This window comes from Calypte anna, chromosome 2 (genome assembly GCF_003957555.1).
Source record: "Calypte anna isolate BGI_N300 chromosome 2, bCalAnn1_v1.p, whole genome shotgun sequence".
NCBI classification, from domain to species: domain Eukaryota; kingdom Metazoa; phylum Chordata; class Aves; order Apodiformes; family Trochilidae; genus Calypte; species Calypte anna.
The window spans coordinates 4,861,716-4,876,840 of NC_044245.1; the positions used below are offsets into that span (position 1 = coordinate 4,861,716).

At 42.1% G+C, this 15,125-nt stretch overlaps 1 protein-coding gene across 1 annotated transcript in view; it reads left to right on the top strand.

The window, feature by feature from the left end:
* The window catches only part of CRHR2 (corticotropin releasing hormone receptor 2), a 149,877-nt gene that overhangs the window by 78,658 nt on the left and 56,094 nt on the right, over positions 1–15,125 (top strand). The window contains exon 4 of the mRNA XM_030444862.1: positions 12,322–12,407. Coding sequence (XP_030300722.1) covers positions 12,322–12,407 — 86 coding nt within the window. The remainder of the gene's footprint in view (positions 1–12,321; positions 12,408–15,125) is intronic.

Sequence of the window (15,125 nt, forward strand, 5' to 3'; positions counted from 1 at the left end):
TGGACATGATAACTCACTCACATATGAACATCTGCAGCATGACATCAGCATTTGTAAGTCTCAGTTTCATCTGCAGGGACAACTGATAAATTAGGGCATCCATGAAGAGAGAGTCTTGAGTGCTGTTTTAGTTTCCCTTGGTCCAAGTTTCTGTGATTTGCTGAGCTAGAGGTGATGGCTTGTGTGTAATTAATGAGTGACAGGCACCTCGTCCTTCTTGTGAGGGATGCTTGGCCTTTCAGCAAAGATTGATTTCAGTGGATGTGTTGTGTAAATGGTAAACCCATCATGAATATCAGACCTCTCTCACAACAGGGTTTTTTGGGAGTCAAATTCTGGTTTCTGCTCTATTAGAATTCAATGCACTTTCTTTTTATTTGGTTTTTGTTTGTTTGTTTGTTTGCTTCATGTACTGTCCACCAAGTGAAACAAAAAGGTGGTAAGCTGAGGAATGGTCCAAATCAGAGGCTTCCAAACCTCCTCTTTTATCTTTAAGCAGAAAGATTCATGCAATGTTGAGTTAAAAACCATTGGGTTCTGTGTGCATTCATGTTTGCTTCTCTGCTCCCAGGGAATTTGCTGGGAAGTAGCAGACTCTCCCTGCATCTTCATTTCAATTCCAGCACAGAAACACCACACAGAAGACAGTAACCTCCACTTGTTTCCAAGTAATGAGCTTTGCAAGCTCTACTTTTAATTTCAGACACTGCCGCACTTTGGGTCTCAGGATTTGTTTTCACCCTTTCTGAGTGCTTTTGGCACATTAAGTGGCCCAAATGTCAATGAGTATGAGGAAAAAAAACCCCTGTGCTTTTGCAGGTTTGTGAAAGGAGTGTTCACTGAGCATTTCTCAGATGCTGTTGAGCCTCTTCATTTGTCTCTCTGTCTTCTTGGTGTTCCCTCAGTTGTTTCTGTAACAGCATGGTCATGACATTTTGAATTTTCTTAATCACAAGCCAGACAATGATTTCCTAGGGAAATTAAGAGCATATCAGGATAGTAATTAGACATGAATAATAATTCTTGAATGATTAGTAGAAAGGTTACAACAGGAGGGGAAAGAAGCTGTGACAAAGAAAGCAGCTGCCCAGATAATTTCCCAATCATCCTTCTGAGGAGTGATCATTTTAGGAAAGGGCAACCAGCTGGGGATTCCCTGCCACCATCCACTTCTCAATCACAGACCACTTCAAAACAACTCTGTAAAGAAACAAAATATGGACTGTCAGAGAGCTGTGTTTTGCAGAACAGTTTTTGCCAGCCCTAGAGAGAGGAAAAGAGGGAAAATATTGCAGGAAATTACGGTTTTATTTCCTGAAGAGCACTGTGTGGGGTTGACTTGCAAGGGGTTGGAAAGACAAAAAGAATGTGTATGTGTACAGTTTTATATTAAAAGGTATTTCATTGAACAATGTCAAAAGGAGACACTTTTCTGACAGCTTTGCACAATTCAGTCTAGGGGATCCTTTTTAAGGTCCTAAACCAGCAACACTTTTTGCCAGGTAACCCCAGCCTAGGACAAGAGTGATCTGAGCAAACTGGAGATAAATCAGACTCAGATACTCTGGATTTGGAGCTGCTTATATCACTAACATGGAGAAAAGAGGCAGGGACACAGAAACCAGGCTATGGGTCCTAGATTCAGCTGTTTTTAAGAAGGTAGAAGCATAGCCCAGGATCCAGCCAGAGTGCAGAAAGAGGCAGAAACAGAGCTGTGTACCTTGGATGCCCTTTTATACTCCTGAGGTCCAGCAAGCATTAAACCTGCTCAGCTTCTCTAAGAAAGTTGTGTTTGGAAGCCAAGAGGGTCTGTGGAAGTGTGGGTAAAACTATATTAATCTTTATGAGAATTCCTAATGGAGTATTCCTTGGGCTAGAAATCCAGAGAAATGTTTGGGTTTTTTCCTGCACTGAGGGAGTCTGGAGGACTTCAAAATTTTGAAAAGGTCCTGTGCCTTACTTTGCTTTTGACATGCTGTATGACCTGGGTAAATCACTTGAGCTTTTTAGCAGATAGGAAATCAATACAGAAAGTGAGCATAATTAGATGGCTTGAGCTTCCCATAAAGCATTTCACAGCTTCTTGGCAAAGGGAAACAATAGAAAGCTGAGAAAAGTTTATTATGTGCTTGAAACCCTGAAGAAACCTCAGGATGGGGAGCTAGACAAAGCTGAGGTCAGAAATATTTGTCTAAGGGAACATTTCTTGCCTCGAGTATTATTTATCTGCCTTCCAAGACTTCCCTGAATATCAAAAAGAAAACTCAACCATAAGATCTAAGAAAACCTCTCTTTGCACAAAGCTTGGCTTTCAGAATGCTGTTGGCTGACGTACAAAGTAATAAACATTGGTTGGATAACTGTTCTTTCCTTATTTTTGTCTGACTCTCCTCATTCACAAATAAAGTATTTGGAGAGGTATTTTTCTTTCCAATCTCCTGGATGTCTGACTGCTGTAACAATTATACCACTGTCACTTAGGATTTCTAGAAATAGTCTATTGGCCCATTCCAAATCCTGCCTGGCTCTGGTTTGTCACTGCAAGAGTCACAAGAAACCCACCAAGGAGGAAGGGTGGCACATGAATAATTTATAGCCCCATGATTCAGTCCCTGTTTTTAGATGCTTTTTGTTTTCCTGAGACTTTGAAAAAGGGCTAAGAATAGTGTACATCTGAAGCTGATAGATCTTTCAAAACTGCAACAGGTTTTTTTTCTGTCTCATTTAAATCCTATGAATTCTGAGTAGCCAATCTAAGTTACTTGGGATCAGGGTGGATGAGTACCACAAAGAAACATTTTTGCTTAGTAGCAAGCAAAATTTTGAACATAAAATGAATACATTTTTTTTGGAGGAGACATTGGGAGAATCTCCCAATATCCCAGTGATAAAGGCATTCTGAAGGGAAGGAATCCATTGAACCAAGTTCAAATTCCTCTTGAAGTCCCATGGTGGAAGGACCAGAGTAAGAGTACCCCATGTGGTAAGGAGCTTATGAGCTACAGTGCTCAGCACTGGAAGGGTTTGGGTTGTTTTGTTTTGTTTTGTTTTCCTCCTGTATTCTTTGAGGTTTTCTCAAATTCTTGTTGTTAAAACAGGGGCTCAACGTGGGTTCAATTTACCAGACTTGCCCTGTGATTCTTATTGCCCCAAAACTGTGTTTCAAAACCCACTTACCTGGCTCAGAAGATGTCATCCAGCTTTAAGCCTGGCACAGAGATAAGACAGGTTTTCTTCACTGTCTCAGAACCTATTTTAATGTTGCAAACAGAAGAAAAAAACTTTGTTATTTGTCCTGCCATTGCTTTCCATTGACAAACTTTGCAGAAATACCTCCACTGACTGTCTGCCCCACAGCCTGTGCTGCTGTGCCCTGATGCCAGTGCAAAAAGGGCCTGGTTAAGATGTGCTGAGCAAGGCTATTTGCAAGTTAGTATTCTAAAATTACAAGGTTGAACTCTGCTTGTAGTAAATATGCAGCTTGAACCTGCCCTGAAAAGGGAGACAAGTTATTCAGCTTGGTTGTGGGCAATCCAGAGGCAAAAAGAATTTAATAGATTAAGAGTTTAATAGTCTTTAAAAAGGGGAGTGAGGGGTGGAGCTATTTAAGATATCAGCAAAAAAGAAAAATCCCAGTGGAGAGGATTAACAGACTGTCTGAAACACTTTTACAAAGCAATTACTAGAAATTCTTGGGGCTTACACTTTATAATCTGGACTGAGCAAATCCTGTTGGGAGGGAGATGGATGATAGGACCCACAGTGCTCATTCAGTTTGCTGCATCTGCAATTCTCTGAGTTTGCCATGGTCACTGCTAACTCCTTTTTCCAAAACTTCACAATATCTCACATTTTCTAGGCTGTTTGCTCAGTGGGGACTCTGGTTTTCTGGTTGATGGCCCCTTTGTTTCAGCATGGCTGACAGTTCAAATGGATCAGCAAACTGTTAAAGCAGTCGGATGCCCTTAGCTCAGACTTTAACAGACTGGTTTACTTATTTATTTATTCATTTGCCTGTTTCTTGCCTTCACTTCTGTAGCAGATGAACTCATCTATGATAATATAAGGCCACTCTGTGTGCATGGAATGAAAAGTATAAGTAGTTGGAAAAGGCCAGTTTTCATTTTAATGATGACTAGAAGTGTAAACCTTGTCAGAAAGTCACCTCTGTGAGGCACAGCAAGGTGACTAAAATGTTTTTCAAAACCAGCTTGGTTCCAGTTGTCAAGGACAAGATCCATTACAGCAGTGCTTGTATGCACAGCCTGGAATTTTCTATCACCTCCTAATAGCTGGAAGGATGTGGTTAACTTCCTGCTCAGAATTCCATCCATCTACCCTTACCCTGTGCTACTGTCTTTTGTTTGTCTTATGCTTTTAATGGACTTTTACAGACTAAATACAAGCCTGCCACCAGGCCAATCTATACAGATTGAGTTACCACTACCTAGAAGGCTTTATGTTCTTCAACAGGGTCAATAAAATAAAAAAAAAATTTAAAAGCCACTCATCAAACAGTCCTCTTAGTATATTCCAGCTGGAAATGCAGCATCATCTGCTGTTAGAAATGAAATTAAGGTCAAGGTTTAAGTCTCAAACTGATGTGAAACATTGAACCTAAGCAATGTTTTGAAGCTGTTCCAGAGGGTAATAGTGTCCTACTAATCAAAGAATCACAGGATGGTTGAGAGTGGAAGGAATTGATGGAGGTCCTCTGATCCAACCTACCCTGCTCAAACAAGGCCACCAAGAACCAGTTGCCCAGGACTGTGTCCAGATGATTTTTAAAAATCTCCAAAGAGGAAGACTCCACAACCACCCTGGCAATCCTATTCCAGTCACCTTCTCAGTAGAAAAATGTTTCCTGCTGTTCAGAGGGAACCTCCTGTGTTCCAGTTGGTGTCCATTGCCTCTGGCCCTGGCAGAGGACACCAAGAGCCTGGATCTGTCTTCTTCATGCTCTCCCTTCAGGTATTTCAATTTATATCTTATTGATACCAATTTGTATCTTATTGATATACATCAATAAGATTCCCCCTGAGTCTTCTCCTTTCCAGGCTGAACTATTCCAGCTTTTCTCAGCCTTTCCTCATATATGAGATGCTTAATCATCAAATGGTCCTCTCTTCAGCTCACTCCAGTATGTCCATGTGTCTGTTGTACTGGGAAGTCCAGAACTGGGCATAAATACACCAGAAGTGGCCTCATCAGTGCTGAGCAGAGGGGAAAGAACATTTCTCTTGGTCTGCTGAAAATGCTTTACCTAAGCCAGGATACCACTCACCTTCTTTCCAGCTGCGGTGGTTCCCCAGTTTATACTGGTCGATGGGGTTATTCTTCCCCAGGTGCAAGACTTTGCATTTTTTCTTGTTGAACTTCATGAGGTTCCTGTCACCCTAGCAAGGTCCCTCTGGATGGCAGCATGACTTTCTGGAGTGATCAGCCACTCCTCCCAGCTTGGTGACATCTGCAGAAAGGCTGAGGGGATGAAGATGTCAAACAGGACTGGGACCAGTGGGACTCTGCCAGTCGCTCACCTCCAGCTGGACTTTGGGCTGCCCATCACCAGCTGCTGGGCCTGGCTCTTCAGGTAGTTTTCAGTCCACCTATTGGTAATGCTTTGAAGCTACTCTGCATGCTTTTGTTGTCCATTGTTAGAGGTGTTTTGGGTATAATCTTCATGTTCTCACCTGCAGTTTTGAAGCAGGCAGTTACACTGAGCACTGAGACCACAGTCATCCAAAATCAGTGGTTTCTAAGTAGCAGAAAAATCACAGTTGGGATGACAGATATTGAGTGTTGCTGCTCCATTTGCTGGTGAGACACAACACATGAGGCCTTTTGAGATGAGGCTCTAGCAATGGTGTGAATAAAGTGTAAGATGCTGGGGAGGTATTTATTCTGCATGAGTTTAGGTGGCTAAATGTCACAGTTCTGTTCTGGGATAAAGGTCTCTGAGCTAATTTGTGGAAACTTGCTCACATCCCATCCAAGTTTTCCCAGAACTGGTCTTGTGATACTGGTACTGGGGAGCAGGGATGCTGAAGAGGGATATGGGCAAAGCTGTAAAGAGAGTTTGGATGTGTCCTCTCTTTTCAAACACCAGTTGTCCTGGTGGGGAGTCTGAAAAAAGGAACAAAGTCTGCAAGATCCTCTCATGTCCTTCCATGTCAGATCAAAATTATTATCCATTAGTTTTAGTGTGTATGCTCTTTATGGCACACATTGCTCAAATCTGGGTTGATCAGCTCTCTTTTTTTAAACAGGGGTTCTGGGGTTTCCTAAACATCTTGTTTGCCCCAAAGCACAGAGTTGTGACTATCATGCTTAGTTTCTGGATAAATACAACACTGTGCTTTTCTTCTCTGTTCAAGATGCTTTGGATCTTTGCCTTGGAGCTTCTCACTTGCTCTGAAATGGTTATACTCCAGCCACTCAGGAAAGCTCAAGTTCTAGGTTGTAGTGTGTGTGTATATATAAGTAGGGATATATAAACATCTATGAGTCAGTTATTTGGTTGTTTCTCTGACTTTGCTCAGAGGAGGATCATAGAAAACCAAACTGAAGTGAGCACACCTTTCCCAAACGCTGGAGCAAGGGAGATTTGGCACCACACTGCTACCTTCAGACTCCTCTCCACACTGCTTATTCCTGAGCTCTTACCAACAAGAGGTCACTTCTGAAAATCCTGGGAAATTTGAGGTGATGAAAGTTCCCCCATCACTGAAGGGGCTCCCAAGGACTATTTAAACTAAGAGTAAAAAGTGACACATTGCTGACAAAGGCTTCATGGAGTGGGTTGGTGCCCTGATTTGAGAGGACCAGGACAGAAAGAACCTTCCTGGGACCCCCCCAGAAGCTGCCAGGTTGTTGATGTGGGAGTGATAATGGGGAGGACCTGAGCCAATGGGAGGAGAGGATGGGTGAGGTGACCCAAATGGGCCAATCACAGTGCTCCTTCCTATGATGTTCAATATAAAATGGCTCCCAAAAGAGTCCTCTGCTTGGTGTGCTGGTTGCGTTGGGGCTTGTTTGCTGCTGTTCCTCCTCATCTCCTCCCTGGAGAAGCCCATCATTCCCAGGACAGGTCACCTCCTGCCTTGCCAGGTAGGACCCCCTTGGGTGCTCTGAGGCTGTTGTGAACATCACTGAGACCCTGGGCTTGGGCACCCCCAGCTGCTGCCCAGTCCAGTGTGGGACTTTTCTGGTTCACCCTCATCAGCTGAGAAGGGTGAGTTCCATATTTACATACATTATATACACTTATAATTTCCTATTATTACCTCATTAAACCTCCCCAAGTTTTTAATTCCAACATTAAAGTCATTCTCCCTGATTCCCTTCTTCATCTTCTCCTAGGAGGGTGGTGGGGAATAACAGAGCATCTGTCACTGTTCAGCTCCTGTCTAAACCCATGACATTTTTCCAAGACTTTACACCAAGCTTGGCTTTTACAGCAGCTTTGCCCAGCAAAGATTTGCTCGTCCTGCTCCGGGTAGCAGCTTCTGAGGGGCTCCCAGCTTTATCCCTGCCAGTGCTTTGTTACAGCCATGCTTAGATCTCTTATCTACCTTTTTAGAATGTGGTATAAAGTTTTTTTCAGAGGTGGAGACCCTTTTTGCATTGCCTCAGAGCCCATGAAAGCATTGGTACTTCTCCTGTTCTGGATGAGTATCCCTATTTTATGTGAAATGTTGGCTGCTTTGTGGCATCAGGGTTTGGCACTGGGCTATCAAAGCAGCAGCCAGCTCTGCAGGGCAGGAACAGGAGTGGAAGGTGTTGCAATACAATGTCTGAGGGGTTTAATTGCTGCATTTGACTCTGGGAATACTGCCACTGTGATTTGCTGTGTTGGTAGAATATGACTGTGATCAGCATGACTGAATCAGCCCTCAGAGGAAATAATCAAATTAATATGTGATACTGGCTGGCCTGGAGGGAATGAAATACATTTTCTGAAAGTTAGCAAGTAAGTGACAGCCTGAGTGGCAGTCTGAGCATTACCAGATATTTCTTGCTTTTTATTTCTTGCTTTATTTCTTCCCTTTTGCCTCCTTCCCTGTCCCCTGGACTGGTGGTTAAGCAGAAGCATTTAAGTGCTCTAAATGTTGCTAATAATCTCAAACAAAAGGAAACCACCATCTTAAAAGTCAAAGAAGAGTTTATAGACTGAAGTGTGAAGCTGAATATTGGATGATGTGTCTAAATCTATGTGTATAATGGTTGTGTGTTGCCTGTGTCAGCATGTGTCATGTGTCAGCATGAATCATCTACTGCTTAATTTTTGTTTGCATAAGGATTGAATCAGCTTGTCCAGTTGTGTTATATGAGTGCAAGTGCACACAGAGCACAAATAACCATGTTATCATCACCAGAAATTTCTTTGATGTATCTCTTCTCTTGAATAAAGCCAGAAGGAGAAATTATAAGAGGAAGTATACGAAGCTCTTGAGTATGAGATTTGTCTGCAGAAAGGGAAATTGGCACAAATTTTCATTTTTTTTTAACTAGGAATAAAAGACAGTGCTAACAGCTCTCATTAGCTATTGTTGCTCTAGAAAGATTGTTTTACTGTTCTTTTCTTCCTGGGTGTTCATTGTTTGTTTCTACATTGGAGTTCTCTGTCATGACTCTTCTGTTTTCTACTTATTTTTCATGACAGTCATTAAAACAGCCTGAACTCCAACCAGTCTCTTTCTGTACACAGTGCTTTAAAGCAAAGGCTAAGAATGCTTCTGGCACAAATCCCAGTTGTCATCACACAGTTCAAATCCCAGGTCCCATGGGAAAACCAGGTGAGAAGGAAAATTCTTTAAGAATATTCAGACACCAAAGAGATCATAGAAGTCTCTTGGTAAGATCAGTGCCATGGGTTCCTTCTTCTATTCCTTCACATACTCTGAAGCTGTGGGACATCACCTTCCACTGCTGTCTTTCATAGAAACAATAAATCTGTCATATTTTTGGCATCTCTTTGCTGCTCTGATCACTGCTACAGCTCGAAATGTCCCACTGACTCAGCCTGTCATTGAGTCCAGCATCTGGTATGGCTTCATCTTCTCTCTGCTGCTTATAGACAGTAAGTAGGGATGCTACAAAGCAGCTTTTTGCTGCTATGGGAAAGACTAAGGCAATTATTTGAATTTGCCATTATTTTATCCAGGATCTTCTGTCCAGAGGTATACAGGCACACATGGGAAGCTCAGGATGTGCCAGGTGTTACTATGATTACATATACAATAACAAGTGCATTTGATACTGGTCCAATGTCCCTTAGAAATTCTAGATTTACTTACTGTATGCCATGGGATTATCTAATATTACCTCACCCACTGAATCAGATATTTGTCCTTTAAATTGCTGGGTAAAAGTTCTCTATTATGATATTAAAAAGATACACGAAAATACATTCAGTAGGATTGGAAACTTGTTTCCATGTGGCTATTAAACCTAATGCTGTAAGGCATTTGGAAGGAAAAAAGACCTTTGCTTCGGGGTATAAATTACTTATGACTACCAGAGTTTGGAATGAGACATTCCCAGAAGTCAGATCTGCTTTGCTGCTTTTGTTTCCGAGAAGTGGCTGATACTGGAGGAGATTCTGGAAGAGAGTTTGATTTTATCCTCCTCTCGCTGAGGTGCTCACTATTGTAAGAGCCTGGTGTGACAGCTCATAAACTCAGTTCACTGTTTCTCAAAGAGCTGTTTTGATCTGGCTGTTGGATGGAATTCCTGCAGTGCCACTGAAAAAGAACTCAGAGACACAGTTTATGGCGCCTGATACTTTAAGTGGAGGGCTTACACATCAAAATATCACACTCAATCTCACTTTGCTGGTCATGATCTCATCTCTAGTTTTTGTTTTGGGGTTTTTTGTTTGTTTTTTGTTTTGTTGGTTGGTTTTTTTGTTGTTTGGGGTTTTTTGTGAGAAACATGAGCACACACATCCTTCTGAAAAGAAGGTTTTAGTGAGCAGGGAAGACGTAGTGCAGGAGACAGAGGCAGAGTGGTCTGATAAGGTAGTTTCTGATACATGGTTTGTGATGGTTCATAGCTCTGCCAGATCTTTTTCAGACAGTCATACACACACATTTCTGTTTCTGTACCTCTAAAATGGAAATAACAGTGAGAAGGGCAGAGGAAGAAGTCAGTGTGGGTGAGGGGAGCACTCCTGGTACCCGATTTCTTTTTCAGCTAGGATAAATCTCTGAAAGAAGCCTTGAAGCCAAAGGGGTCTTCTCTCTCTGGTATTGACACCACCAGCCCTCTCTCAGCTTCAAACTGTTTTTGTTTTCTGACCATTTCTCCTCAAAAGGGAAGTCAGAGAAAGCCAAGTGGGCTTTTGTATGGATAAATATCTCCTCACTTCAAGTGTGCTTTTCCATCTCAGGTATTTATGTAGACCCAGTTGGATGTTCTAAATGTCTCATAGTGCTGACTATTTGTTATTTCCACACCTGAGCTGGAAAGATATGCTGAGGGCAACATAGAGCCCAAAGAAATAAAGCAAGGATTTCTGATGAGCACTGTCCTAGAAGAGGGATTCAATTCCCCTCCAACAATGAGCATCAAAGCACTCAGTCTCTGGGGAACTCAATCTTTGCTCAACCATTCTGCACACAGAGCTCCAGCTCTGCCCAAAAGGAAGAGCAAACTACAAGGACTTGAAGGGATGGAACTCACATGCAACCACCTGAGTCCCACTCAGACCTGGTCTTGGATGAAATGGGTAAAAGATGCCCCAAAACCATACTTTATTTGGGATGTTTCAGAGAGTAGTGAAGAAGAAAATTTAATCTGTTGAACCTTAAGGTAAAACTACACCCAAACAATTGCTCAGAAGATGGTGGTCTGTGCCTGACTCTTCAGTAAGAAAGAGGGGGAAGTGTGTGGATTTGTCCATAGTGGCAGAAATGGAAATTGGGGTCCTAAACCTTTAGTACAGATTTCTCCAGTTGACACAAATATTGCTAGGAACTTCGACCTTGTCACTTCAAGGAGAAACAGTGAAAAAGTGCAAATAGAAAATAGCATATGGATATGGTGTCATCTGGAGCATCAAGGCAAACTGTTTCTTTTTACTTTCCATGTGGACTGTCCTTCTTTATAGGAAATGTACCTTTCAAAAGTCCTACCTTTTTCAATGGCTGTTGTTTAATAGTAATTTTAGAAACATTCAATCCAGTGCTTTTATTTGACATCTTGTTTTCCTAATGGCTGGGTGCTGAAATAACACTGAATGATCATGGCAAAAGCCCAAGGAGAAATTGGGCAAAGGGCAGCAAGAACATCCTGTGGAGTTCCTTAGGAAGTTGTTCATATGTGTCCTTTGGGGATCTTTCTGAATTTCCTGTTTTATTTGAATTCTCTCGATTCTAAGATGCAGTTCAGAAAAAGCATGGACAAATCCTCTTGCTTGGGATTGGATGTGCTATTGCTGGGTGGGTGTAGGTAGTTTATACAGCAAAGCTGCATGGTTTTATCTCAGACTTCCTTGTGATGAAGATGAATTCTTGCCAGAAACTGAACTCCCCCTCTTCACCCCCATTACAACACCCAGAGCTCCTCAGGGTGATGTTGCACCTGGAGATGAAATCTGGTGGATTTATCACATAATTAATGATTTCCTATCACATGCTGAAAGAAATGGCACCTTGGAAAAAGACCAGAAGAGCTTTTCCCTTTCACAGAGGATGGGTGAGCACATCCTAACCTTGGTGCACACATTGCTGAAATCTCTCTAGGGAAATTTTTGGATGGCCTCCCAAGCCTGCTTCATGGGTGGGAGATGTGGTTATCTTGCTCCTGTTTCAGGTTTACCCATAATATTTTTGCATAAGGAAACTCTAGAAAATCAGTATCTCCAGGACTGCTGCTTTTAGTTTACAGAGGGGGAAATGGGAGAGGAGCAGAGCAATAAGTTTACCATACACAGACCATTCTCTTAGATGGAGTTCTAAAGACCTAAACTTTTCTGCCCATATCTAAATACATTTTTAACTGCTTTTTAAAAGACTCTACCAACACCAGGCTTTCTTTTGCAATGCTCTTCTTGTGACTTTGCTTCTGAACCTCCATGCTGCAAGAAAATGTTACCAATAGATATCTTTAAATACTTGTTGTCTCTAGAAGTGTTTATGTCCTTTATTTCTCCTCTTCCCTCCTCAGCAGGCTGTTCCTAGTCCTCACAGAGGTGGGATAAATTGATCTGCCTTGTGATTAATCTGTTCTGTAATTTTTTCTTCAATCTGTGAAACTGCAAGGCTGTTTAAAGTCTGGCACTGAGTGTTCATCTCTCTTTTATTTTTTGGTTCATCCCAGGAAATGCCTACAGAGAATGCCTGGGCAATGGGACATGGGCTTCCAAGATAAACTACTCTCAGTGTGAGCCTATTCTGGATGACAAGGTCTGTATTTTCCCCTTCATTCTTACAGACATTTCTCAGCCTACATGAATGCAAAGTTAACTTAAGGTTAACATAGAAATTTGGGACTTCTGCAGTGGATTTCTGTCTCTGCAATGAATCCTCCCTCTGTATTCAAGCAAATCACTTAATCTCTCTCCATATCCCACATGGTTTTTAAAGCAGGATGCTTTCTTAGTGTCTGTTCTTGCTGATGTGTGTTTATGCAGATCCTTCACAGCTTTGTTCAGAGCCTCCAGTTGCTACAGTAAATACTAGTAATAATAGCAATAAACCCAAAAGCTTCTTTGGCACTAAAAAATAAGCTTTCAACAGCTGATTCCACCCTGTACCTGTCAGTTCTGAGGTCTCATCAACAACTGACCTTTCTGGATCTCCATGTCATTTTTACTTGAGCAAATATGCACGGGGGCAGCAGAGGAAAAATACATTAAAAAGCAGGTTGGGTCCCAGCTGTCTTTAAAAGATCAAGGCAGTTTTGCATTATACAGGAGTTTACAGAATGAAATTAGCATATAGGGTTAAGCTCCTTCAAAAAGCCCACAAACAGTTGAGTCCTTTTCTTGTCAAATATCTCAGCTTTTCTTGGAGCCATCATAGACATTCATCCTCCCACAGTTTAAAATTTCAAGTTTCATGACATGTTCTCTTTCTCTTCCTCCTGTTTTGAGTGCTATGGGACAGAAGCACACACAAGATTTGTGCTGTCTCTCTGAATTTCCCCTCTAAGAACCAGGGTGGAGCCCAACACCTCTGGCCTGTTCATGTTTTGGGGTTCATCCTCTCATTCTGCCATTGGAGCTGTGCCATGCCACTTGCAGAGAGGAGGAAGAAAAGGTCCCACCTGCTGAGGGATGCTTGCAGAGCTAATCCAGATTGAATATTCAGGAACTATATGGAAATACTCAGTGCTGTACCCAGAAGTCATGATCTGTTTTGGCTGTGGCCCAGCATCCACCTCTTGGAAGAGCCACGTTGATGCTGGATGTGGGGTTTGGCTAGTGAATCAGAAAACAGGCAACTACACACCAGCTGCTCCACTTTTTCCCCCTGGCCAAGCAATTGGGTGGTAGATAGCTCACCTCCACACACCTCCATTTATTAGAAGCATCCAGAATAAAAAAAATACACCAGCCCATGACTGCCATCTGGAGTGACTGGGAGATGGTCAAGGGCTCCCATGGCAACCTGATCTAAGTTGGGACCACCCCAGTGCAGCCCCTCCTTATTTTTCCTTTCCCATTTGAAATGCAAACTTTTTGCTGGGTCATTATTTTGGATTAATCAGCTCCCACAGTTGTCTTTATTGAATTACTGCAGGATGAAAGCCTGGCTGGGACAGCAAACCAGGGACCAGCTCTGACTGAAATGGTTTTGCACATCTGTGAAACCACGCTCCTAAAAATGAACAAGAGAAAGGGGGCTTAGCAGCCAGTCCTGATTTAAAGAATGGACAACAGAGCTGGGTGAAAACTCAGAATCTTTGCTATAATTTAGGTATGGGAAGCCTGAGCTGTTAGGAGCAGTTTGGAATACCAGCTCAGGAAAATACTGCTGTATTTCAGTAAAACTCTGTGGGATTGCCTGCATGACCTGAACAATTGCAGGCTCTGCAGAAGCAAATAGAGAGAGTTTTATTTGAAGAGGCTGGAGAAGTGTTATGACTAGAGGACAGGATTATTTCCTTTACCCTGTTTTTGCTTTTAAAAACTTTGCAGCTATGGTGATAGCTTAAAACTTCTTAAATAGGATGTTTCTTAAACGGATGAAAGGGCAGATGTTCTCCCACCCTTGTTTTCAAAAGCTTAGAAACTCATTTATTAGATCCTCAAAGATTTGAGAAAAGCTTTACAAATATTAATATTTATGAATACCTTTGAAATCTCTACATAATGCTCAGTGTGACAGATGAACACTTGTTTTTTGTGAAAAAATCCCACGGATTTCCATAATCTTCCATTTTTATTAAAGGTGAGATGCAAGTACACACACGTGGGTCTGTGTTACTGATTGATCCTAGCAGATGCTGAGCATCAGCCAGGAGGCACATCCTGTGATTTGTGTGTATTTTCAATACAGAAAACACCCCGACTTTTAGGCTTGAGCCAAAGTGTTTAATAATTACTTGGTTTGACTGCAAAAGCAGAGATTGTTACATGTGACAAAAAGAGAACTATTTAATATCGACCCCATGCCCACGTCCCAAAGTGTTGGTAGTGCAGCAAGGGAAATCTTAGGTTTTTTTCCAGTTGTGGATCAGTCTTAGGAGGCCTGAGCTCCTGTAGCACATACTCACTGGATTACATGAATAAATCATCACTTCTGGTCAAGCCCTTATGGCAGTTTCTGGTAAAACTTTGCTCTGGGACTGCTCTGCTCCCAGATTCCCACTTTAATTTAAAGTGTAATTTAAAATGCTGTTCTGGAATAGCTGTGTCCTTCAGCAGCAGGAATTGGAGGTCAATCACCAGGACCAAATAGGAAGCACAGAGTCTCCTCACTGCACTTCAGGGGGCATTGGATGCCTGCCCGTGCCTGTTCTTATCCTTGGCTTCAGAAAAGTGGTTCAGATTTTGGGTAGATACCCAAATGTAGGCTTCTTGCTGTCAGGCTGAATCCCATCCTCTGCTCAATCATTTAGCTCCTTCTCCAGGCACAGAAATCACGTACAGAAGTCATTTTGATCCAGCTGTTTAATGG